The sequence below is a fragment of the Phascolarctos cinereus genome, unplaced genomic scaffold (assembly GCF_003287225.1).
Source record: "Phascolarctos cinereus isolate Bilbo 61053 unplaced genomic scaffold, phaCin_HiC Scaffold_726;HRSCAF=1367, whole genome shotgun sequence".
In the NCBI taxonomy this organism is placed as follows: domain Eukaryota; kingdom Metazoa; phylum Chordata; class Mammalia; order Diprotodontia; family Phascolarctidae; genus Phascolarctos; species Phascolarctos cinereus.
Genome location: NW_027556098.1, coordinates 416,888,513 through 416,915,229, shown reverse-complemented (window position 1 = coordinate 416,915,229; position 26,717 = coordinate 416,888,513). Strand labels below are relative to the sequence as shown.

The 26,717-nt window shown below is 42.4% G+C and overlaps 2 protein-coding genes across 5 annotated transcripts in view; both read right to left on the bottom strand.

Moving 5' to 3' along the window:
- LOC110219992 (uncharacterized) overlaps window positions 1-2,646 on the bottom strand; it is a 56,348-nt gene extending 53,702 nt beyond the window's left edge. For 2 of the 4 annotated variants that reach the window (XR_013482638.1, XR_013482639.1), the window contains exon 1: window positions 1,929-2,008. Coding sequence is in view for 1 of the 4 variants with exons in the window: in XM_078145934.1 (XP_078002060.1) it covers window positions 1,929-1,961 (33 nt within the window). In the remaining 3 variants the exon portion in view is untranslated. Of the gene's footprint in view, window positions 1-1,928; window positions 2,009-2,399 lie in introns of those variants that run through there. The other 2 variants (XM_078145934.1, XM_078145932.1) reach the window with 2 other exon arrangements.
- A 5,079-nt stretch (window positions 2,647-7,725) lies between these two features.
- LOC110220005 (uncharacterized) lies at window positions 7,726-25,208 on the bottom strand. Its single transcript, XM_078146260.1, is given in 7 exon segments — window positions 7,726-13,750; window positions 13,753-14,051; window positions 19,208-19,303; window positions 19,798-19,924; window positions 24,477-24,733; window positions 24,852-25,030; window positions 25,093-25,208. Coding segments are annotated over 7 exon segments (2,322 nt in total). The 3' UTR covers window positions 7,726-12,502.
- Window positions 25,209-26,717: the final 1,509 nt, after the last annotated feature.

Genomic DNA, 26,717 nt, shown 5'->3' with positions numbered 1-26,717 from the left:
TTCTTCCCTGTACCCCAAAGGTATAGTTACTGGAGAATCATGAAATCTATATTTTGGACAGAATTCCTCAGCAGTCACACTGCAAATGGCATCACTTTTGCCATCCCCTACCCATTCCTAACAGTCACTCTTGCCCTCCTAGGTAGTTTTGGTACCTGAGTCTCATGTTATCTTGCCATTCTTGCTGGTTTCAACATTTACAATGCAGCAACACACACAAAAATAAATAAAATGGGTCCTTAACACCGCTGTCATTCAGTTCCCAATCCATAACCAACCATCAGACCGCCAGAGTCTGGCCCTCATCACATGCCACCTCTTCGCATCTACAGATCTCAAATTGTATAGCCCTACTTCCCACCCCAGCTTCTTTACTGATTGGATATTTCACTCTCAAACACCCAGTCTTTCTGTTCTGCATCCTTACTGATACCTTGATTCCCTTGACAGCACTCGCAATTCACAAGAAATATCATCATCTTCCTCCTAGCTGTACTTTATTTCCTCTCAGGCTCGATCTCCATTGTTAGTACTTTAGAGATACTACAGAAAACCTTAGTACACCTGTATTTCCACAATGCCTCTCTCATCTTCCCGCAACTTTGGATCTTTCTCTCTGTTTTAATAATAATGATGATGATGATAGCAGCTGGCATTTACATAGTACTTACTATATGCCAGGCACTGTGCTAAGTGCTTTACACTTATTATTTCATCTGATCCTCACAACAACCCTGGAAGATAGGTACTATTATAATGTCCATTTTATAGTGGAGGAAACAGCCAGGCAGTTGTCCAGAGTCACAGAACTGGGAAGTATCCAGGGCCAGATCTGAACTAAGGTGCTCTATCTGTTACCCATTCTGCTGTTGTATTCATTCCTGGTTCTTGAGAGAAAAAAAAAGTAAAAGAGGAAGACAGACCAAAAATACCTTGTCCCACTAAGAATTCAAGCTACTAACTTCCTTTTTTTATTGCCTATGCTACAGTAACTTTCATTTAAATCCTAGCATATGCCATACCTTAGCTACAGTAACTTTCATCTAAATCCTAGCATATGCCATACCTTAGCCGCTCCCTAATCCTCAAAGGCACAACCCAAACATTCTCCTGATGACCAGCATGTGCCATGTCCATATTTTTCTTCTCTATAATTCTTTTCTTAGTTTACTGAAGTTTGCTTTCTATCCACAGTATTTCAGAAAACTTTGTCTTTTTTCACCATAATACAGACTCTAAAATTTGCTCTCTATACTTTTTTCCAGATTAGGAATTTCTGCTTCCAGTGCCAAAGCAAACAGTCTGCTCTTTGCAGAGGTGCAAACTCAGTGTCTTCAGTGTCCTTTACGGTTGTCCACAACTTGAGATCATTTGAACTTACACTCTCCCACTCCCTAACAGGAAGTGTCTGCCATCACCTATCCACACAAGGTCCAAAAGACGACTCTAATACCCACCTTTCCAATCAGCCTAAACCTACCTCTCCCTAAGACCAACTCAATGAAACCTTCATGAATCTTCTTGTTCACGTGAGCCTCCACCCACGTCCTCCTCTAAACCGACACAGCATTAATGCCTCTGTCTGCTCATTTTAGCACTTCAAGAACAACACCGGGAAATGCACAAGTAACACCTGCTCTTGATCTAGTTTGCAAAACGCAATTTCAAATTTATAGGAAAGTACCGTCATCTATATTTCTTCTGCATCCCTCAGAGCAGCTAATTCTGTACTGAGCACTTGGAGGACGTGAACATCTTGGTTAATGAGTTAGTTGGGGATCAGAGAAAAAGGAAGCTTGATAACTGAAATGATTCCTTACGGAATGAACCACTTATCCCATGATCCAGTTTCCAAAATTCGGGAAAGAAGTCGGTCTATGCTCTTACAATCTAGGTTTTAATCATTTTGGCGATAAAGTCCAACTCACCTGAAAACCGGAGGGCTGGATGACGGGGACCATTCCCTTTCCCTTTCGGAAAACACGAGTTCTCGGAAGGCAGATCTGCGGAGGAGAGACGGGGCACCATGAGCAAAGCAGCATCTTCGGTGACTCCGGACACGAGCCACGGACTCTGGGCTGGCAGGCACCGGGGAGAGGCTGAGGCTCAGATGCGTTACGTGATGCACCAGAGGGCGGGGCGGCCAGGGCACGGAAAGGCCGTCGCCCTCTGCCCCCACGCCCTCCTCCTCCTCCTCCTCCTCCTCCTCCCGGCCGGGGCAGCGGCAGGGATGAAGGCGGGCCAAGGGTCAGCCCTCCCTGCCCCGACCCCGGAGGAGGAAGAGGGGGCAAGCCGGGGGCGGGGCCGAGCCGGAGGAACAAGGGCAAGACCTCCGACCCGAGTGGGGGCGGGGGCGGGGGCGGGGGCACGGCGCCGGAGACCCTTCAGGAAATACTCACCTCTCACAGACAGGGCCGGGTGACTGCGCGCCTCCGCCAGGGGGAAGTAAGGCGACGGAAGTCTCAGCAGGGCGCTTCCTGTTCCGGCGTTCTCCGGCTGCCTCGTCTGTCAGGTCTAGGGGACAAGACCTACGGCTTCGCCTAGACTCCTGGGAAACGTAGTTTTGAAATCAGCGGAGGCGTCTTCGGTGAATGCGCAGGCGCTGGGAAAGTACCTGCGAAAGGGCTCCCTCTGCTGGAGCTAGTAAGTACCCCTAGCCAACGGGATGGAGAGCGCGTGGATTGTCTGTTACATACATGACACCTTAGATGTCATGTATATGACGATAATGGCAATAACAACAAATTACTTTCATCATCAACTTTTGTTTTTCCCTTTCCCTGTTCGTTTTGCCCAGCTGTCATTTCTTTTTAACAACCCTCACCCCGAAATGAACACCCCTATGTTACAAGAACAACAAAAGAGCCAAGCGTCAGCTCTATCAAGAGGCGAATAAAAGACTTTTGTGTCAAAGGCTCCTTCCCCCGGACTCAGTTCCACTACACAGTGGTCACATCCTCGGCACTCACAGGGTTCATGGGAGATGAGACTTCCGGAGAAACCATGCCTGGCGATGCCACCTCCAAAACAAGAAACGATTCAGGATTTGATCACGTGGTAAATATCATCTGGTGACAAACCCAGTGAAGACTCTGAACGAAAGCATCAGTTTGGGCCAGGAGAATATTCTTTTAAAGTACAGTGACCACTTTCTACTGTGGCTTATCAAGCCTTTGGGAGAGCCCTACCACGTCATCAAGACAGAGGCAGCTTAGTTGGAGTAGGTGGAGTACCACAAGAAGCAGAGGGAGGGGAAGGGAACAAGGCATTTTAATTCCAGGCCCAGTGTTCTCTTCACAGCACCACTGAGCTACCAGTGAAGACCACCCCTGCTAATTTCATGGGCAGTTGAATTATCTTTATATTTACACAGATATAATACATCACCATTTGATCAGAGACCATTGTGTTTCTTTATTGAGATCTGTCCCCACCCGTGGAAAATGCCATCAGCTGCTGAATCTCACTTAAAATAAACTTCCTGTGATTCTTCAATCCTCAGGTACCATCAACATTGAAACAAAGATGGACCAGGACAAACATGAGCACTCCGCTTTAGGAATTTTCATTGTGAAAGCCAACCCGTATTCCCCAAACCTAGAAATTTCTAGGAGAAAAGTGGTCTTGGGACCCCATATATGTACCATGATCGAAACAGGATATAGGTGAGAGGCACAGTCAAGATGGTGGAAGCAGCCAACATCTGAGGTGGACAGCTGTTCCCAAGGCCCCACGATGAGAAGAAGACGACAGCTGATGTAGACCACCAACCAAGAAACTGGATATGGGCTGAAGGTTTACAGTTACTCCCTCTATGAACTAAGCCTTTTCTTTTTCCTTGCTACTGTCCCCACAATTTTTCATGAGATTCTGTGAACATTTCATGGAAGTAGCAGGGATTTTTTTCCCTTTCATTTTTATATTTGTCTTCCTAAGTTGTGATGAATGAAAATTTTGTTCTTTAAGGTAAAAATTCCTGTGACTGTAATTTGTTTTAAGCTTTGGTTACAGGGATAGTTGTCTGAATTATCATAAAGCCAATAACAGAAAATGGCATGTGTGGCAGTCTGAGGACTACTAAGGTAGATGTCTATCCCTGGGAAAGGTTGTGGGGATGACCTAGGACACAGCCTAGGTAGGATCCTTCTGACTTTATTTCCCTACCATGTTATTTCCTTTCTGGAAAAGGAAAATTCCCACCTGGTCAATCCTGAACCTTGCCTTTAACACTCTATAACTACATGATTGGCTGGCAGATATGACATGCCTGGAATCAAACAGAGCTAAGGGAGTTTTCCCCTTATATAACTATATCCCTCTTTTTCCTTTTATAGCAAATTTCTATAATCAAGAAATTTTTCCATTTCATGTTTCAAATGAATGTTCCTCGTCAGCCTTCAAGGGTCATTCCAACCTCTTAGCTGAAAGGAGGAAATGTGAAAGGAATTGTGATTTTTCATATTAATCAATATGTGTAATGAATATACTAATAGATTAGATTTTCAGAATTGCCTCTTCTTGTGAGTCAGAATTAACAATGCAGCTTGAAATGATGAATCAAGCCTTGACAACAATCACAATCACTGCATTCTTGTGCCTGTGCACCATAAGTGAAGTGAATCAAAGACTGTTACCATCACAAAACTCTGGTCCTGTGACTCACCAAGTAATGTCCCCTAAAGACTTGAGCGATATTAGTACCACAGAGACTCCAGAAGTGTTGCAGTGTCTTCCACTTATGGGCTTGTCAGGGGAAACCACTCTGGCCCTGGGAAACAATTGTTTGTAACCCACTTTCCCTCTTCCCTTCCCATTGTGATTTATGTATATAGTCTCTATCTTCACTTCAGGAAGGTGGAATTCCAATCAGGAGAATTCCTGATTTGCAAATCTGTTCCTCATAATGAAACTCATTAATTGAGCAGCTACCTGACTACAGCACTTTGTCTCTGGCCTGCTGTTTCATCACTCTTAGGTTAGAGACTGGCTCAGTTAAAATCCAGTTAACAATGTAATTCTCAACTGTTCATGGCATTTTCACAAAAATTGGTCATGTATTAGGGCATTAAAAAAAACTAACAAAGAATTGAAAAAAAGCAGAAATATTAAATCTATCTTTTTTCAAAACACTGAAACATTTAAAATTACATTAAAGGGTCATTGAAGCATAGATTAAAAATGAATTGGAAACTAAATAACTTAATGCTAAAAATTGATGGGTCAAAGAATAAATGATAGAAATAATTAATAATTTCATTCAAGACAATAACAACAGTGAGACAACATACCAAAATTGAAGGACGTAGCCAAAGCAGTACTTAAGAGAAAATTTATAACTCTGAATGCTTACATCAGTAAAAGAAAGAACAATCAATGAATTGGGTGTGCAACTAAAAAACCTAGAAAACTAATAGATTAGAAACCACTATTTAAATATCAAGGTAGAAATCCTGAAAATCAAAAGAGAGATTACAAAATTGAAAGTTTTTTTTTTAAATTCCTAATGAATAAAACTAGGAGTTGGTTTTTTGATTTTACTTTATTTTTTGAGGGAAAAAATAGATAAGACATTAGTTAATTTGATTAAGAAATAGAAAAAAGGGGCAGCTGGGGTGGCTTAGTGGATAAAGCACTGGCCCTGGAGTCAGGAGGACCTGAGTTCAAATCTGGCCTCAGACATTTGACACTTACTAGCTGTGTGACCCTGGGCAAGTTACTTAACCCCACTGCCTAGCAAAAATAATAATAATAATAATTTAAAAAAGAAATAGAAAAAAGAAAACCCAAATTATCAACATCAAAAAAAGGGAGAATCCATAATTAATGAAGAAGAAATAAAAACAATTACTAGGAGTTATTTTCCTCAGATAAATTTCATCAAAGTCCAGTGGCAAGACAAAAGTCAAGATGACTGGTGATGGCCTAGGATGCCATGAAGTCAGTGATGTAAGACTGGAAGTCAGGAAAGAAGTTGGGATTGGATAAATAGATCTCAGAATCATCTGTATAAAGATGATAATGGGAACTGATGAAATCACCCAATAAGATAATATAGAGGGTCCAAATGAGAAGACAAGAGCATCTAGAACAGACACTTGGGGGGTTACAGACATACCAGTTATTCATCACCACTCCATAATCAGCCATCAGAAAACGGATGAAGTTTGGACCTCATCTCACGCCACTGCTTCACAACCTATACATTTCAAATATGGAAGGCCCCATTTCCCAATCCAGCTTCTTTCTGCACCAGATCTCTTACTCTCAAACATCTGGTTTTACATCTACCTTGATATTTAAATTCCCTAACCAATACCCACAATTAAAAAAAAATTAGCCTTTGCCTCACTGCACCTGACTTTCTCTATGGTTTCGTATCCATGGTCAACTACCTTATATATACTTCACAACAATCCCAGTCTACCTCAATTTCCACAATGCCTGTCTCACCAATCTGCAACTCTGGGTCCCTCCCACTGTCTGTTCCATGTATCAGGCCAGTTCCTGGCAGAAAAAAAAGTGGGAAAGAAACACAGATCAAAAAGCCCTGACCCATTTCAAATTTGTGCAACTGACTTCCTATTTTTACTTACCTATACTATAAGAACTTGCTACTGGTCTCTGACCTAAACCCTAGCACATTTCATACCTTGACTGTTCTCCCCTCCACCATGTGAAAGTTCCTTACAGGAAAAGTGTCACCATTCCTCACGGCATCTAGTTTAATACTGAAAGCATGCAGGTCTTGGCCAATAAATTAGCTAGAGCTCTGAGGAATGGGATGAGGAATGGCAAATGTAAAGTTTTCCCTATGGAAGGCATTGACTTTCAGGATGGCAAGTCTCTTGTCTTCCAGGATAGAGGGGAAATGTCTGTGCTCTAAAAATGTACTTATCAATCCAATTGAATAAAAACTCCAATGAGTTCCATTTCCCCTTTTGGAAAACAACAGAGTAGATCTAGGAGGTAGACATCAAGCATGCCCGATGCCCAAGACCAGCATCTTCTGGCAACTCTAGGTAGGAACCAACAGTCATGGGATCATGGATTTTGAACTAGAAGGCACTTGAGAGAACAGATCATCCCACTCACCATTCTCATTTTTACAAATGAAGAGATTGAGGCTCAGAAGTGACAAGATTTGCTCAGGATCCAACAGGTGGGCTCTCATCAATGCATGGGGCAGGACACAAGAAGCCCTTGCCTTCTGCTCCCATGATGATCCCACTTAGGCCCTAACTAGTCAGTGCCCTTATCCCCTCCTTTCCCTGGGCAAGAGGCTCACGCAGCAGCAGCAGGAATGGAGGCAGGGCAGGGGCCTAGGCTCACAGCCCCTCTCATGCCTGCCTGGAGCCCAAAAGATGGAAGCAGAGGGAGGGAGGAAGACCAATAAATTAATCAATAAACATTTATTAAGTGCCAAGCACCCTGCTAAGTAATGGAGATACGAAAGGGGGCAAAACACATTCCCTGCCCTCGACCTCAAGGAGTTCACCACCTTTTTTTTTTTAAGTGAAAATGTTTATATTTTATTTTTTCATTTACATGTAACAGCAATTTTTTATATTTAAAAAAATTTGAGTTCTAAACTCTCTCCCTCCCTTCCCCACCCCCTTGCAGAGAAGGCAAATGATTTGATATATATTATGCATATATATGCAGTTATGCAAAACATATTTCCATATTAGCCATGTTGCAAAAGAAAACAAAGAACCCCAAGAAAAATAAAGTTAAAAAAAGTATGCTTTAATCTGCATTCAGACTCCATCAGTTCTTTCTTTGGAGGAAGATAGCATTTTTCATCACATGTCTTTCAGAATTGTCTTGGATCATTGTATTGCTGAGAATAGCTAAGTCATTCACAGTTGATCATCATACAATATTGCTATTACTGTGTACAATGTTCTCCTGGTTCTGCTCACTTCACTTTGCATCAGTTCTTTTAAGTCTTCCTAGGTTTTTGTGAAAGTATCTTGCTCATTATTTCTTTTTTTCCCCCACTTTTTGTTAATTTATTTTGCTTCATCAACAATCACTTCCATAAGCTTTTGAGTTTTAAATTTTTCTCCCCCTCCCTCCCACCTCCCTCCCCAACACGGCACACATTCTGCACATATATATATCACACATACGTATACATTCCTATTAAACATATTTTCACATTAGTGATGTTGTAAGACTTAGAACCAATAGAAGGAACCACCAGAAAGAGGGAACAAAACACAGCAGAAGAAAAAAAAACTGCTCATTATTTCTTATAGCACAATAGCATTCCATCACATTCATATACCACAACTTGTTCAGCCATTCCCCCATTGATGGGCATCCCCTCAATTTCCAATTCTTGGACACACTAAAAGAGCTGCTATGACTATTTTCGTATATAGAGGTCCTTTTCTTTCTTCTTTTTTTTTTTAACTTCTTTGGGATAAAGACCTAGTAGTGGTATTGCTGGGTCAAAGGGTAAACAGTTTTATAACCCTTTGGGCATAGTTCCAAATTGCTAAGGAGCTCACACTCTAATGGGTGAGACAATAAGCAATCAAATACATACAAAGTAAGCTATATACAGGATAGATAGGAAATAATTAATAGAGGGAAGGGCAATAGAACTAAGAGAGATTGGGAAAGCCTTCCTGTAAGGAGGAGAAAGAGGGAGAAGAGTGAGAGAGAGGTGGAGGACGAAGAGGGAGAGGAGAGGGGGAGTAGGAGAGAGGAGGGGAGGCGAGAGAGGTGGGAGGGGAGAGGAGGAGGAATAGGAGGGTGGGGCCCAGGGGAGGAGAGGCGATGCTTGGGGAGGGGAGAGGGGAGGGGCGCTGGAAGAGGGAGCTGGAGACCATCACCAGGCAGCAGCAGAGAACACATGGAAGGAAGAGGAAGGCCCCCGAGGTCAGAGCTGCCTGTTCTGGTCGCTCTCCAAGATGCCTGAAAGAGGTCCTAAAGTCGCTTAGCTTGGACTTCTGGGAAATGGAGTTCTGCGCCGAGGGGAGCCTTGTGCGCATGCTCCGAGGGCGCCGGCTCTGGGCTGTCACGTACCCCAGGAAAAGCCAGGCGGAGGGGGCCAACGTCCCCGGCTGTCACTGCCCCCGTACCATGGCCCCCGCTCCACACACACCCACTCCCCACCCCCGCCACACACACGTTCCATTCTTTCATTACAATTCCTGTCTCCCACTGCCTTTTAGTTGCAGTGTATGTCCGCAATAGAGTACACAGTAGTCGTTCCTCTGAGTGCGTTCCCTTAATCAGGGCGGCTGGGTGGCACGAGGTTAGTGCCCAGGCCTGGAGGGGGAAAGACCTGTCTTCCTGAGTTCAGATCTGGCCTCAGACTTCCTAGCTGTGACCGTAGGCCAGTCACTTCACGCTATCTGTAAAATGAGCTGGAAAAGGAAATAGCTGACCACTCCAATATCTTTGCCAAGAAAACCCCCAATGGGGTCACAAAGAGTCGGACACAACAGAAAAAAAGACCCAACAACAAATCCTCTTAATAAACAATCGGTAAGGGTTTCAATCAAGATGGCAAAGAAAAGCCAGAGAAGGCAGTGCCTCCCGAAACTTCGTCAAGCATGAAACACCACTGAATCCCCGTGACTTCTCAGCAAGTGTAGTGAGGGAGAAAGCAGTAAGAGAAATAAAAAGAGGCCAGGTTAGAAAGTCAGCCGGCTAAGGGCCCTGCCAAGAAGAAGCACCTCCATGCTTCTCTCTCTTCTTGCTGTATTTATCAAGTTGTGGGGCAGGAAGTGCTGAGGGTCTGTCCTCCTGTCCCTTGCTTCCTAAGCACTTCACATTCAGAGGCATGACTGTTCAACAGACAAGCCCAGCCAGAGAAGCCCCTTTTGTATGGGCTTCCATACCCAGCAAAGGGCTTTAGCAGAGGCCCAAAGAAGTGCCAGCATCCCCCACCTCCATCCCGCTTCAGCTATGGTTATTAGTGATTCTAACCCCTTATCTCCCACCACCCAAGCTGGCTTAGACTCCAACCTCCCCCTTTCCCCTCCATGTTCGCAGGCACAGAACACAGAGCTTCCGTGCAGACCAAGGGGGAAAGAGCTGAGGCTGAGACAGAACCAGACTCCAGAAGACTGCAAGGGAGCTGAGACACCCTTCTGGAAGTCCTGCCTGCTTCCTCTCCTCCACTCTCGAAATGAAGCCACTTTCTGCTTCACCTCCAAGCTAGTGGGACCCTCTACTTCCTTTATCTCCCTACCAAACACAGGGAGTGGGTAACTTTTCTCCCATCTCTGAGTGAAACCAGGCACAGAATATCAGGAAAAATGGGACATTTACTACTATTACCCCAGAACATCAAAACAAATGGCAAGTCAAATGAAATGTTTAACTCCACAAAGAATGTCAACAAAAGGGGCCTTAAGAGATACACATCTTCCAGAAACCAAAATCAATGTACTGCTGGATGGGATAGAAAGAATGCCAATAAACGGGATAATAACTTTACTGAAGCAAACACTTCAAACGCAAAATAGTAAAATCTAAAATGAAGATGTTAGTCTAAAATATATCTTACAACTTCAAGGGGGAAAAAAGGAGCATGGGTGCCAATAATGGTATTTTGATAGTGGAATAAAGTTAGAAAATACTGAGAGATAAACTAGAGCAAAAATAACAGTGAAAACCAAAGAAAAGTAACAAATGTCTAATAATTCCCAATTTGTATTTATCAACCATTCATCAGTTAAGTTCAGAAAAGAGAAAGAGAAATATAATCAAGATAGTTAGGAGGCCTCAATACACTACTACCAAAATATAACTAATGAAAAAATTCAGGCAAAACTACAGATTTATAGTAATTAGTAAATAAATTGAAATTAATAGAGGAAGAAAATAAATGGGAGAAGCAGGAAATAAAATTTCATTCCATGTACTTATGTAATATTCAAACTATACTACGAAACAGTAAACATTAAAACCTATTTGGTGCTGGTTACCAAAAAGAAAAGTAAATCAGTGGAATAAATTAGGTAATTAAATTTCAGGAACAATCAAACAGCAACAAAGTGTTCAGTAAACCCAAGGACACCATTATTGGAATAAACAGAATCTTTTTCAACTAAAAGTACTGGATAAAGTAAAAACTGTCTGGTAGATGTTAGATCTTGACCATTGCTTCATATCACACGCCAAAAGAAGCTTCAGACACCCACCAGGTCTGCATATAAAAGGTGTTATATTATAAATTAACTGGAACAAGAAAGGCGATCCCTTTAACAACTTGAGACAAGAAGTCTGTACTAAAATTGTGATCAACCAACGTCTTGGATAAAGGTATAACTGGTAAGCTCATCAGGGTCCAAAAGGAACTTGCCAGGCTAGAGCTAAGTGAGATTAAATCCAGCTGGGAGAAATATGAAGCCTTGAAATTTAGTACAAAAAAAAAATCAACTTAAGATGTATAAGATAGAGGAACCGTGGGTATACAGCAGCTGTTTTGAAAAAGATCTAGGGGTTTTAGTGTAATGCAAGCTTAATAAGAGTTAGCAGGAAGACGTGGCAGCCAAAAAAGTTAATGAAATATTGGACTAGAGAGCTTCCAGGAACGGTACACTGATAGCCCCTTTGCACTCTGACCTGGTCAGACCACATTTAGAATCTCTTGTTCATTTCTGGGAAGCAGGATTTAAGGATACTAAAAAACTGGAGCGTCCAGGGACAGGCAACCAGAATGGTGAAGGGCCTCGAGTCCACAGTACGAGGATTGCTTGAAAGAACTGGCATGTTTAGCCTGGCTGAAGGCTCGGGGAGAACATAATACCTGCCTGAGTATCTCAAGGCTCTCATGGAGTTCTTTAAGGCCCCATGGAGGAGGGATATTTTATTTAGCCCTAGAGAGCAGATTCAGTTGCAGAGGCCAATCTGGGTTTGGCGTCAAGAAAAACATCCCAATAATTATATCTAACCAAAAGTGGAATATCCTGTCTAAAGAAGTACACCCTCCTTAGAGGTACTCGAGAGCAGCTGGAAAACAACTTGCTAGAAATGTCGTAATAGGGATTTCTTTGATGGATGATTGGGACCAGATGGCTACTGAGGTCTCAGATCTCAGATTTCCTGATTCTGGATAGGGACGATCACAAAAGACAGAATGGATGATTTTGATTGTGCAATGTTGTTCACACAAAGTCAAAAAAGTTAGAATTAGGAGGGAAGCAATTCACTGCAGGGGGAATCTGTGCAGCAAATGTCTCTGATACAGATTAGACATTCAAGATCTAACCCAACTCCTTCATTTTTTTCACATTCAATACATTCAAAAGGTTTCTCTTTAGTATGAATTTTTCTTATGGTCAGTTAAGATTTCCATTCTGATTCAAGGATTTATCAAGTCACTTCACACAAAGGATTTCCCTTCCTCACGAAATTTCTTGTTTGATCTAAAGGATTCCCCATAACCATCACACCCAAAGGGTTTCTCTCTCAGCTGAATTGTCTTATGCCTAAGTAAGGCTTCTGTTTGATGAAAGGATTCCTAACATTGTTTATATTACAAGGGCTTCTTCCCAGTATGAATTCTCTTGTGTAGAGTGAGATGACCATTCTGTTGAAAGTATTTCCCACAATCCTTACATTTAAAAGGTTTCTCACCATTATGAGTTCTCACGTGTTTAGTAAGACCTCCACGCCACCAAAAGGATTTTCCACATTCAGTACATTCAAAGGGTTTTACTCCAGTATGAAGTCTTTTATGTACAGTAAGACAACTATTCTGTTGAAAGGATTTCCCACATTCACTACATTCAAAAGGTTTTACTCCAGTATGAAATCTTTTATGGGTAGTAAGAATTCCACACTTACTAAAGAACTTCCCACATTCATTACATTCCAAGGGTTTCTCTCCAGTATGAATTCTTTTGTGAGCAGTAAGGTCTCCACTCCATCTAAAGGATTTCCCACATACACTACATTCAAAGGGTTTCTCTCCAGTATGAATTCTCCTATGGGTATGGGCAGTAAGCTTTATATACCTTCTAAAGGATTTCCCATACTCACTACATTCAAAGGGTTTTCCTCCAGTATGAATTTTCTTATGTACAATAAGACAACTATTCTGTTGAAAGGATTTCCCACATTCACTACATTCAAAAGGTTTCTCACTATTACGAATTCTCTTATGTTTACTAAGGCATCCAGAGCACCTAAAGGATTTCCCACATTCATTACATTCAAAGGGTTTCTTTTCAGTGTGAAGTCTCTTATGTCCAGAAAGGTGTCCAGGCTGTTTAAAGGATTTCCCACATTCATTACATTCAAAGGGTTTCTCCCCAGTATGAATCCTCCTATGTTTATTAAGGTCTCCACGCCACTTAAAAGATTTCCCACATTCATTACATTCAAAGGGGTTCTCTCCAGTTTGAATTCTCTTATGCTTAATAAAGTCTCCATCTCCACACCAACTAAAGGTCTTCCTATACTCACTATATTCACAGGACTTCTCTCCAGTGTGAATTCTCTTAGGTTCACTTAGATCTCCAGGCCAGCTAAAGGATTTTCCATATTCATTACACTGAAAGGGTTTCTGTGCAGCATGAATTATGGGTTGATTTTTAAGAGATGACCTACTGCTAAACACTTCTTCACATAGATGTAATTTTTCTTTGGCATTTTTCTTTCGATGTTGAATAAGATCTGAATAGCAACCAAATGACTTTCTGTAATTATGATAATTACAAAGTATTTTCTTAGTAAAAATTCCATGCTTGTCTGAACACCGTCTGAAGTTCTTTAGATAGGTGTGTCACATTGGTGCAAACTTTTCCCCATGTGGACTTTGTTTTTTGGAACCTGGATTGACTCCAGATCAAGGCCTTTTCCAAGTGCATTTTTCCTGTGGGCGATTTTTACCTGCTGGGATTGTTTTTCACGCTTGCCATTCTGTTAATGCTCTAAGCTCACATCATATCCTCAGGCTTCTGCAAACCTAAAATCCCAGGGACCTTCCCTTTCGAGTCTTTTCTTGGTTGTCTCTCCTAAAGAAGGGTCATGATTTGGAGCTGACTTTGTTGTTTTACACCCCGTATCTGGACTAAGCCACCCTGAAAGAAAGAATAAAGTGAACATATGTGGGATTCTCTGTATTAGGAAAAAAGAAGCTGCTTTACAATGGCCTAGATTCTATTTCTACCATCAAAAAGGATGATCAACAGTGGGAAAACAGAAGCCTAGGCCAGGGTCTAGCCAGGGGTTTGTGAGCCTATAGAATGTTCACCAGAAAAACAGTCAAGGGGCCCCCTGGACGATGTGATGTCAACACAGCATACTGGCCTGAGCCACCCCCGAGGTCCTTGAAAAACATAGCACTCATTACACAGTTTCCACACAACACTAATCAGGGCAAAAGCCCAAGCATTCTTCCTAGAGTACAAAGAGTCAACCCCAGACATAAAGTCCCAATTCAGTAAGGCTGGAAAAATTAGTAAGCAAAAGAAAACAAGAACGCGAAAGAAATATTATGGAGCCGGGGACACCTAAGACACGAACCCAAATTACTCACAGCAAAGTCTCAAAAAACACAGATTTGCCTTAAGCTTTATTGGAATTCCTAGAAGAAAGAAACAGTTAAAAAATACAATGTAAATTAAATGGAGCTTTAGAGGAAAGAACAGGAAAGGAAATAAGTGCTCTAGAAGAAAGAACTGGAAGGAGAATAAATAGTTCAGTACAGTGGGTGTGAAACCTTATTTAAGTATAAAAATCAGATTGGACCAAACAGAAAACAAGAAATATTATAACAAAGACAAAAGACTGAAAAAAAATAAGAAAATGTAAAGTATCTCTTACCAAGAGCAAATGACCTGGGAAAACAAGTCAAGAAGATAACTTAAGAATCATTAGACTACTTGAAAATCTCAACCATAGAGCCTAGATACTATATTTTCAAGAAATCATGAATGAAAACTGCCCAGACTTATAAGAACAGGAGGGCAAAGTGGAAACAGAAAGGACTCACCAGTAATCTGAAAGAAATCCCAAAAGGAAAAGTCCCAGTCATATCTCAGCCCAAATCTAGAGACTTCTCATCAAAGAAAAAACATCACAAACAGCCAGAAAGCAGGAAAGAATTTAAGTACTAAGGAATCAGTCTATCTAGATCACTTAAAATCTGGCAGTAGCCACTATAAAAGAGAGGACCACTTGGAATATATGACTACAAAAGGCAAAAGAATCCCAGCAAGAACTTACCCAGCAAAACTGAGTGTAATCTTGGGGTGCGGATAAGGGGGCATAAACAGAACTTCTGAATATTCCCAGTGAAGACCAGAGTTTAGTAGATACTTCGAAAAACAAAGAAGCCAAGAGAAACAAAGCGAGGTAAATATATTTGAGCAATTGGAAAAGATCATGCAATGGTAAGAGAAGAAACAAATGTCCCCTCATTATCTTAACATCTTTAGAGGTCACAGGAAATTAGACAGAGGGCCCAGGAACAGTTTTCTTATATGTTCATGAACTTAAAAGAAAAAAGGGAAATAAAAAAGGAATACACAAAGAGAGAAAGAGAGAGAGAGAGAGAGAGAGAGAGAGAGAGAGAGAGAGAGAGAGAGAGAGAGAGAGAGGAAGGAAGGAAGGAAGGAAGGAAGGAAGGAAGGAAGGAAGAAAGAACGAACTATCTCACATGGGTGCTTAAGAAGAACTATACAAATGTGGAGAGAGGAGTGGGGCAAAGGGCTATACATAAATCTTACTTTTACATGAATCTGACAAAGAAGGGTTGAAAACGTACACACAAACACACAGTTTGGTGTAGAAATACATTAAATTCAAGAGGATCAGAAAAGAATAGGAAGAGGGATGGAAGGATTAAAAGGGAGGGAATATTTAAAGGGGGCAGTTAGGAATAAGCAAAACAGATTCCAATTTCAGAGAGTAGATACTGAATGCAGGAATAAAAGGAAAGAATGAAAGGTTAAGAACCTGTGATCAGGAACTGGTCAAGAGATGGTAAGATCAGAAGCATATTACATTAACTACACACATCTCTACTATTGAGCACACTCCTCTCCCACCACTCTCTATTTCCCTGTAAAAAGTAAGACAGCTGGCAAAGAGAGGAAAAAGTATAAAATAATAAAATGGAGGGAAATACATAACAATAATCACTGGGAATGGGATATACTCATCCATAAAACAGAGAAGAAGTAGCAGAAAGGATTACAAAGCAGAATCCAACACTATTATTGTTTACACCATACACAAAGAAGTTCAAATAAGGGGCTGGAGCAAAACTTATGTTTCAAGTGAACTAAGAAAAGCAAATGTAGTAATCAGTAAGAAATAGTAAAAATAAGTTTAATTAAAAGAGACAAACAAGGAAAGCACATTATGCTCAAAAGTACCATTAACAATGTCAATATTAAATATATATGCATCAAATGGTTATTTAAATTCTTAAAGGAAAAGTTAATTGATTCACAGGAAAATATAGGCAATAAAATTATAATAGCTGGGGAATCTCAATGTAGCCCTCTCAGATAAGATAAATTTAACCAAAAGTTAACAAGAAAAGAGTAAACTAACAAAAAAGTAAAGAACCTAAACAGAATTTTGGAAACTTGGATATGATATCTCTTGCAATTACTGAATGAGGAGAGACATGATTATACATATTTCTTAGCTGTACATGGCATCTTTATGAAAACTGACCACATATCAGGGCATAAAAATTTTACAAACAAATAGAGGAAGTCAAAAACATTTTATATCAAAATATCCTTTACCAACCACAACTGAATAAAGATATATTCATTAATGAGGCCTTTGAAGAAAGGATTAAAAATTAATTGGAGGCTAAATCCTAAAGAATAAATCATAAAATAATTGGATAAAGCCAAAGCAGTCATGAGGGAGAAATTTATCTATAAAAACATTCATCAACAAAAGAGAAATAATGAGTAAATTAATTGGGTGTGAATATTTTTAAAAAACCTAACAAAAGCAACAAATCAAAAAAACACTAATGGAAATTCTAAAACTCAAAGATGAGATAAACAAAACTGAAAGTGAAAAAACAATCAAATAGATAAAGCACTAGCTTATTTGATTTTTAAAGAAGAAAATCAAATTACTAGTATCTAAGTGACACCCGAAGAAGGTTCATTTCAACTCTAAAATTCTGTTATTCTACAATTTAAAATAAGAAAAATTCAGGAAAACATGGAAATACTTGTATGAACTGGTAAGAGTGAAAAAAGAAGAAATAAAAGAACAATACACAATGATTACAACAATGTAAACAAAGACACCTTCAAAAGACAACTGAACTTTAGTCAAATATAGCAGCTAATGTTGTTCCAGGAGATGGAAATTAAAACACACCTCCTAGAACTCAAGGAGTTTTTGTAAGCGCCTACTGTCTGCAAGGCCCTGGGCTAAGGTGTGTTAACACAGTGACAAACCTGAAGCCCTTGCATCCTGCTGAGGGGATAGAGCATTTTCAGAAACAAAAATACATGATATAATTTGAGAGCTAAGAACACGGACGACCAGAGTTATTAGAGAAACTAACCTAACAAAGAAGCCAGGGATTATTTTAAGAGGCAAAAGGTAAAACAGAATGCATTCCAACCACAGAATGTTCGAATCGGGGAACAAGCAGAACAAGTGGGAATTTCAATGTACCCCTCTCAGATAAGACAAGTTTAATCAAAAGTTAAAAAGATAGATAGCAAAAGCTGTCTCCATAGGCCAACCTTCAATGACCAACAGACTTGAACATGTTTTGTCTGTGGTTCTAACTATTCCAAGAGGACACTTCCAATAAGAAAAAAGGATGAAGGGTTGTTTCACCTCCTTCTTCATCTCCAACTCTTGGAATCTAGAACTTCCTTCAAGATTCAGCTCAAGTGACACTATATTTGTAAAGCCTTTCATCTTTCGACATTCATCATATTCGGAAAATGGAGATCTCACCCTCCTTAAATAACAAATTTGCCTATCAGCATAAATATTGCATGCCACACAAAAACATAACTTCCTTTATATCCCCAGGGCCTACACAAAGTATGTTTAACAAATGTTTCCTGATATGAGTGGAGTAGGAAAAAAAGATACCTTTTACAAAGACTAGATGGAAAAGTGAGCAGAAATATCAGGAACTATGATACATACAGGGGAAAGCACACAGGGCATGCTGAGAAGATGAAGCAAGAGTGGTGCTGAATTCTGAGCTGTTAGGAAGGGCACTAATCAACTAGGCAGATGTTTAATTAAAGCAAGGGAGCCAAGACATGGAAGGATCTTGAGTTTATGATATATGACAGCAGGCAGAAAGAAAGGGAGATTTTTCAACTGGAGAAGAGAAGCCTCATGTGAGGACATGTCAGATGTTTTCTAGTATTAAAAGGGCTGTCATGTAGAAGGCAGCTAGGTGGCGCAGTGAATAGAGTATCGGGCCCAGACTCAGGAACACTCACCTTCATTAGCTCAAATAAGGCCTCAGACACTTACTGGCTCTGTAACCCTTGGTAACTCACTTCACCCTGTTTGCCCCAGTTTCCTCATCTGTAAAACAAGCTGGAGAAGGAAATAGCAAACCACTCTGGTATCTTTGCCAAGAAAACCCCAAATGGGCTCATGAAGAGCTGGACATGCCTGAAATGACTGAACAACAATAACCTGGAGAAGAGCTACTGTGCTTGGCCCCACAGGGCAGGGCTCCAGGCAGAAGGTACAAAGAGCTGGTGAACACAGCCCCCACTGTGGGCTGTCTGGAAGGGGTGAATGGGCTGCCTTGAAGGTGGTGGGCTCCACCTCAGTGAAGGTATGAAAGCAAAGGCTGGACCCTTGGCAGGTAGGACACAGAATGACCTCTGCTTCTCTAATTGTTCTATAAAAGCGTGGGTTGGATTAGACGGCCTCTGAAGGCCTTTCCAGGGCTGAGATCATGTGATTCTTTCTCATTTCCGGTTTCAGGGCTCCAGGGGCCCAATTTATAAAAGCAGATGGTGGAGATGACATCTAAGGGCCATCCTAGATCTACTATTCAGTGATCCTGGGGAAACCGGCTGGTTGAAGTAAAGGTGAATGTATATGAGAACACTCCAGTTGGCTAAATGCAGGCTTTCTCCCTGAGCCCGGGAAACTTTGAGGCATGGACCTCAGCCAGTACTTCAAAGACACTGCCCCTGAACAACCAGAAGACTGCAGCTCTTCCTTGCAGTGACTCCCACCTGCCTGGTTTTCAATCACCCACCTGGAAAGGTGCCCCCTGAGACAGCTTTCTCTGGAATCCATGGTGCTCTTCCTCTCTCCAAATGGGAGATAATACCTGGTTTGTTAACAGCCAGTCCTGCTCAGGGGGAAGAAATGGGAAAGTGCTTTGAACAGAGTCTCTCTGGGTCCCAGTCTTCTCATCCACAAAATAAGAGTCAGGAATTAGATAATTTCTAGGATCATCCCTTCCAACTCTAAATTTGGGGTCCTGTGAGCCCCAATATCACACATATTCTAGAATATCCCTGCCCACCACGCCAGCTGAGCCCATGGAAATGAGCTGAGCCCTGGAGACACCACACAGCCTCTAGCAAATGAGAATGTGAAGCCCAGTAAGCAAATTTGGAGTCAAATTAATGTGAAAATGTGTTTAACATGATTGTACATGTATAACCTATACCAGATTGCTTGCTGTCTTGGGTAAGGAGGAGGGAAGAAAGGGAGGGAGAAAAACTTGGAATTCAAAATCTTATAAAAATTAATGATGAAAACTATCTTAACATGTAATTGGGAAAAATAAAATACTATTAAGGAAAAATATTTGGAGTCAAAAAGGAAATCTGCCTTTACCCAGGGAGACCAGGTTCCTGTAGTTCTCCAGCATCACATCCTTGAACAAGCTCCTCTGAGCAGGATCCAGTTGCCTCCACTCCTCCTGGGTGAATTCCACAGCCACATCCTTGAACATCACTGACTCCTGAAACATGCAACAAATTCCTGCTCACCCAAGAAACCTCTTTCACATGGGCCTTGGGGAAGACCACAAGTTGTCTATGTAGGGAATATTTTTTACAATTCAGGGTTTTAAGTATTCCTTACGTCTGCCTTTTCTACCTCTCCCTTTCTCCCCTGCACCTGCTCACCCCAAGTGGCTGGTGCCCTGGGCCCTCCGGAGCAATTAACTTGCTTTTACTTTTTATATATTTTGAATTTGCCTACCTGTGTTCATTTTGTTCTCCCACCCTATCAGAAAGTAAGGTCATACAAAGCAGGGCCATATTCAATCAATCACCAAACGTTTATTAAGCACCTTTATGCCCGGCATTGTGGGGTACAAGCGTGGAAATTAAACAGTCTGCTCTCTTCATGGAAGAAGTTTTAGGAGATGTTCTTGCAAATGGGGATAGTTCACATTCAATGGTGAAGGACTAGCTATAGGTACTTAAGGAGATAAAAAAATCAATACAAAATAGGGAGGTATCAGCTCTGACACATGGGGGAGGAAAAGATGAAGGTCAAGAAAGTCTTCCTCAAGATGCCAAAATGGCTTGGTGTGTTAATGATAATTCATACACAGTATCATTTGCACTCTGTCCCAGAGAGGTCCAAAAGTGGAAAGCTATCAGCCTTAATCCCAATCTTGACAGAGGAAAGTCAAGTATATAGGATAGGTATATAGTATATAGTACATAAGATATAGATAGATAGATAGATAGATAGATAGATAGATAGATAGATAGACAGATAGATAGATATAGATATATATTTCAAGTATATAAGACAATCTTTGTCTTAATAAGCATTCTTGGGTAGTCTGTGACCCAATATCCAAAACATATTTTCTTTAAACTAAAGGACAAAATAGGGTAGTAGAATTCTTCTCCAGGACTCATCTTCCCAGGACTTCCTCTCCCATGTCACAGAAACCTTTTCATGCTGGAAGCTCATTCTGTCCCCATACTTCTCATCCTGGTAGACTCGTCCAGCCCTCCAGCTCCTCCTAATTGGCCGGTTCCTCTCAGAACCTCCATTTCAAGGAGGAAGCCCAGACCAACCAGGTCTTCGTTTGTCTCCAGGCTGCACTCCTGACTCATCTCTGCAGAACATTCCCTTCCATGCCCTTCCTCCCACAGGTAGCTTCCCCTGCTTCCTCCCCTTTTCATCTTCCTTTTATGTGTCGTCTTCCTCCATTAGAAAGTAAGCTATCTTGAGGCCAGAGACTGTGAATCTGCTTGTGTTTGTATGTCTTGTGCTTGGCATAGCGCCTGGCACACAGTAAGCACTTAATAAATGCTTCTTGGCTTAATCAATTAACTGATAAACATTTTTAAGTACCTCATTTATGCCAGGCACTGTGCTAAGTATTGGGGATACAAAAAGAAGAAAAAGGCAGTCCCTGCTCTCAAGGAGTTTACAATCTAATGGGGGACAACATGCAAACAAATATATATGAAGCAAGCTCTACTACAGGATAAGTAGGCAATAATTAACAGAAGAAAGGCATTAGGATTAAGAGGGGTTGGGGAAGGCTTCCAGTAAAAGATGGGATTTTAGTTGGGACTTAAAGGAAGCCAGGGAAGTTGGTGGGTGGAGTTGAAGAGGGGGGAACAGCCAGATAATATATCTGGAGCCTACAAATGGAGCGTCTTGCTTGTGGAACAGCCAGGGGGCCAGTGGTCACTGTGACAGGAAGTAAGGTGTAACTGAAAAAGTAGGAGGGGGCTGAGTTACGAAAGGCTTTGAATGCAAAGCAGAAGATTTTATATTTGATCCCAGAGGTGACAGGGAGCCAATGGAGTTTATTGAGTAGGGAAGGGACATGGTTGGACCTATGCTCTAGGAAAATCACTTCAGTGGCTGAATGGAGGATAGACTGGAGTGGGGAGAGACTCCAGGCAGGAAGATCCTCCTATAGCTACTATAGCCCAGGCTTTAGGTGATGAGGATCTGCACCAGGGCGGAGGCAGTGTCAGAGCAGACAAGTGGATGGGAGATGTTGCAAAGGTAAAATTGACAGCCTTTGGTACCATATTGAATATGGGTGGTGAGAGAGAGTGAAGAGTCCAGGATGACTCCCAGGCTGTGAGCCTGAGGGACTAGAAGGATGCTGTTGCCCTCTATATTGATATGCAAAATGGGAGGAGGGGAGTGTTTAAGGGGAAGGGTAATGAATTCAGTTTTGGACATACTGAGTTGAAGATGTCCACTGGACCCAGTCTGAGATGTCTGAAAGGCAGTTGGAGATGCAAGACTGGAGGTCAGCAGGGAGGTTGGGGCAGATTAGATAGATATAGGAATCATGAGCACAGAGATGGTATTTAAATCCGTGGAAGCTGGTAAACTAGCATAGAGGGAGAAGAAATTTGACCTGAATCATCATTCTTCACACCCTGAAGGTGTGGTCACTTGAATAACCTGGAGTCCATGTTTTGGGCAGAATTACTCAGAAAGTAAGTTGCAAATGGCATCACCTTTGCCATCACCTACCCATTCCTAAGAGTCACTCCTATCTTCCTAGATAACTTCAGCACCTGGTTGTCATTTTATCTGTACATCCTCGTTAATTTCAATAATTACAGTATGGCGCTAAAAAAATCAAACAGTTCATCGACATCCCTATGATTCACCTCCATTCCACAATCAGCCATCACACAGAGCCTGGTCACAGCCAGGACCTCATCTCATGTCTTTACTTCACACTAACACATTTCAAACTGGACAGCTGCATTTTCCAGCCCAACTTCTTTCTTGATCTATTCTGTTATTCTCCAACATTCACTCTACATGCTCTGCCTCCTCACAGATACGTTGACACCCTCTCTGACACCCACAATTCACACTATAAAAAAACAGTGTACTCTTGATTGTACTATATTTCTTCAATGGCAAGATTTTTTTTAATTTTGAGGAATCTACAAGCAGATCTCCTGAGGTCTATGAATTTGGATAGGAAAAAATATGTCTTTATTTTCATTTCCCTGTAATTGACATTTGGTATTCCCTTGAATCACAAATTAAAACAAATAAACAAACAAAACAGTGTTTTGAGAAGGGCTCTTTTGGTCGCAGCCAAGGGGGTCTATGACCCCAAAAAGGTTAATAACTCCTACTCTATAACTTGGTGTCCATGGTTGCTACTTTATATATGTTTAACATTTACACTTTATATATGCTTTTACTTTAATTTCAACAATAACTATTTCATTAAGTTACAACTCTGGGTTCCTCCTACTGTTGCCTAAACCATCTGGTTCCTGGGCAGAAAAAAAAGCATAGAATAAGAACACAAACCAAAAAGGCCTGTCCCATTACAAATTCATGTTACTGTTTTTTTTACTAACCTATACTACATGAACTTAGTCTCTCATTTAAACCCTAGTCCACTTCATAGATAAGTTGTTCTCTTTCCCCAAAGGTCCAATTCCACTATCAACCCAGATATAGTCTCCTAACGATCAGCATCCATATCTATTTTTTTTTCCATATATTACCTTCGTAAGCCACAGAAATTTGTTTTCTGCACATGGTATTGCATAGGATACTGTCTTTTCTCAACACACCACAGACTTTACAACTTGCCTTCTCATACTTCCCTCCAGATGGGTATTCTTGCTTCCATTACCCAAGTAAACGATATGCTCTTTGCAGAAGTGGAAATGTTCCACAAATCTGAATTTGCCTCTTGATATCCCTTAGCAGGAATGGCCTTCACCAATCAGTCCAGACTCCACACTGGCTCCAAAAGATGAAATGATAACTCCCTTCTTCCCAGATAATCAAAACCTACCAACCCCAGCTAGTTCAAAGAAACCTTTGAGAAACCTTTGCTGCTCGTTTGAACCCAACTAACATCCATCTCTGGACTCATATAATACTTAGTTCCTTTGGTATTCCAAAAAATACTGGAAAATGCCTGAGTAAAGTATATTAAACGGTTAGTTTTAGCCTGATCTAAACAATGTGACCGACAAAATTTTATAGTGTGGTGTTTTAAAAAGTTCAAGACACATAATTCCTGGATAATTTAATCATTTTATTAATAAGGTCAGCATGTTTATTAATAAAAGGATGGTCATTTGGCCGTCGTTCTTGGACCAAAGAAAGACCCGTCGTGACGATGGCTCACAGTTTACGTGCTCTTGGAGGAGTAGGTGCTCCTCAGGGCGGCAATCAACTCTGACTAGTTCACAATATTACAATGAGAGGCTGGGCTATATTACAGCGAGGGTCATGGAATACATAGCTTGGGCCACCCAAATCTTGGCAAAGGAGACTTACCAACTTTCGCGCCGCCTGTCCGACAAAGGGAGGCTGCCCACTTCCCAGATCTGTCCGAGCAAACACAGGGAGCAGGAACGCACGTCTTCTTTCTTTCACTGCCTTAGGTCTTGGCCTAAGATGCCCACACTGTTGGATTTCCGGATGAGGAAGGGGAAAGGGGGAAAACCCGGTCCTAACACAACCATCAATACCAGAGAGAAATAACTGCTCCTCACGCTAGGACCGCGTCGTCATCCACCCTTACTCACCCTCTGCACGGCGCCCGGCTGGCACCGAGCACTCGGCCGCGGAAGGAGAAGTGTGCAGACCAAAGCTTCCCCTGGAAGGCCTCGCCGCTCGGAGCCGCCTCGGCTCGGGGACTCGGGGACGCGGGGGCGGGGCGCTCTCCAACGCTCTCCTCCCTTTCCCCCACTCACCTGGGAGGCAGCTCCAGGGACGACGGGGACCCTCCCCCTTCCCTTTTGGAAAACAGAAAGATCGCTGCGGGTGACTGGGAAGGAGGGAGCTCAAGCTGGAGCAGGGGGCTCCGGGCAGGAGGCCGAGGTCGCGGGGGCTCGGGATGGGGCTGGAAGGCCCGGCCCCATCATTCTACAAAGGAAGGGGGTCGGGCTCAGAGGAGGTACCCGACCCGCTCAGGGTCAGAGGCGAGCGGGACGTGCGGGGCCCCGCGCCGGGGACGCGGAAGGCTGGGAGCGGACACCCAGGCCCGGAGCGGCGGCGCCCCTCCCCTCCTCCCCGGGCGGCACAGATGGAGGCGGAGAAGGGGCCGGGCTCCCGCCCCGGAGGGGGAGGAGAGGCGACGCTGGGGGAAAGGGAACCAGGAATCCTTTACAGGAAGGAAGCGGAAGTCCCCGTGCTCAGCACCGCCTGTTCCGGTCGCTCTCCGAGGTGCCTGACGGAGCTCCTACGGCTGCCTGGCGGTGCCCGGGCTGGGACTTCTGGGAAATGGAGTTCTGCGCCTCGGGCAGCCTTTTGCGCATGCTCCGAGGGCCCCTGCTCGAGGCTCTTGAGGAGCTCTCCAACTTCCTCGGTCCAGCGTCGTGGTTTTCCTGTATTTCTGTATTATTGTCATTTTTTTAAGTTTTTTTTGTTTAATTTTTGTTTTTGCTCTGTTCTTATTTTTCCATTACCATCACCCTCCCCCCCCTACCAATATGGCCATAGTCTGTACGCACAAGTCCACACCTGTACTCCCCCACCTCTCCACGGGTTGTGGTGTTTCATTATCTCATTAAAATTCCTGTCTTCAACTGTCTTTCAGTATTAATTTTTGACACTTTCGGGGTCACTGTGTATATACACTTTCTTTTTTTTTTTTTTTTTGCTTTTTGGTGAGGTAATCGGGGTTAAGTGACTTGCCCAGGGTCACACAGCTAGTAAGTGTCATGTGTCTGAGGTCAGTTTTGAACTCAGGTCCTCCTGACTCCAAGGCTGAAGCTCTCTCCACGGCACCACCTAGCTACCCTGTGTGCATTCTTAATGTATAATAATTGGGTTTTCAATCAAGAAGGCTAAGCAGCTAAAAAATATCAAGGGAGGGGACCCCTCCCAAAATTCCTTGCCATCATAGAGCACCATCAAATCTCCTCCTCAACTCACCAACAATACTGAGGGAAAGTTCAGGAAAAGAAATACAAAGAAGCAAGGTTAAACCACTTGGAGAAAAGGAAAGAGCTACATGGTTGGATGGAGCCTTGAAACCCACATGGCCCTGCATTTGGTGCATTTTTCCCCTCAGCCCCTCCACCCACACTTCCCTGTCTACCGCTTTAGCAGGTTGGGGGACAAGGGCTGCGGGGGTGTTTTCTCTCTTTATCCCACCGTATTGTCCTGAGCTCTTCAGGTTCAGAGGTACCACTGCCCAGTAGACAGGCCCAGACAAAGGAGCTCCATGAATATGGGTTTCCAGATGGCAACAATATTGAACTAGGGCCACTAGAACCCCAAACCTGCAAGAGCTGCCTGCCCTCCTAGAGCAGCAAATTCTGAGCAAACAGAAGAGTGGAACTTGGCTTCATCTTCTAACCAGCTGAGACTTAGGACAATCCCAGTACCCCTTGAACCACCTCAGCTAAGGGTTAAGAAATAGAAAATGAGGGGCAGCTAGGTGGCACAGTGGATAAAGCACCACCTCTGAAGTCAGGAGGACCTGAGTTCAAATCCAGCCTCAGACCAAACACTGGACACTAACTGTGTGACCCTGGGCAAGTCACTTAACCCCAATTGCCAAAAAAAAAAAGAAATAGAAAATAAGCAGTGAAACAAATCGGATAAATGAAACCCAGGATCAATCAAGCACAGTAACACAGGGTTCAATAAAATCAAGATGCCAAACTGCTGGGAGAGCTAGGAAAGCTGTCTGGCAGAAGTTAAATTTTAATTTTAATTTAAGTTAAACTAAGTGAGAGGTGATCAAAATTCAATTTGGGGGAGCAAAATGGACATCAAGATATAGGGAGCAAAAACTGATGTGGCTTTGCAGTGTTTTA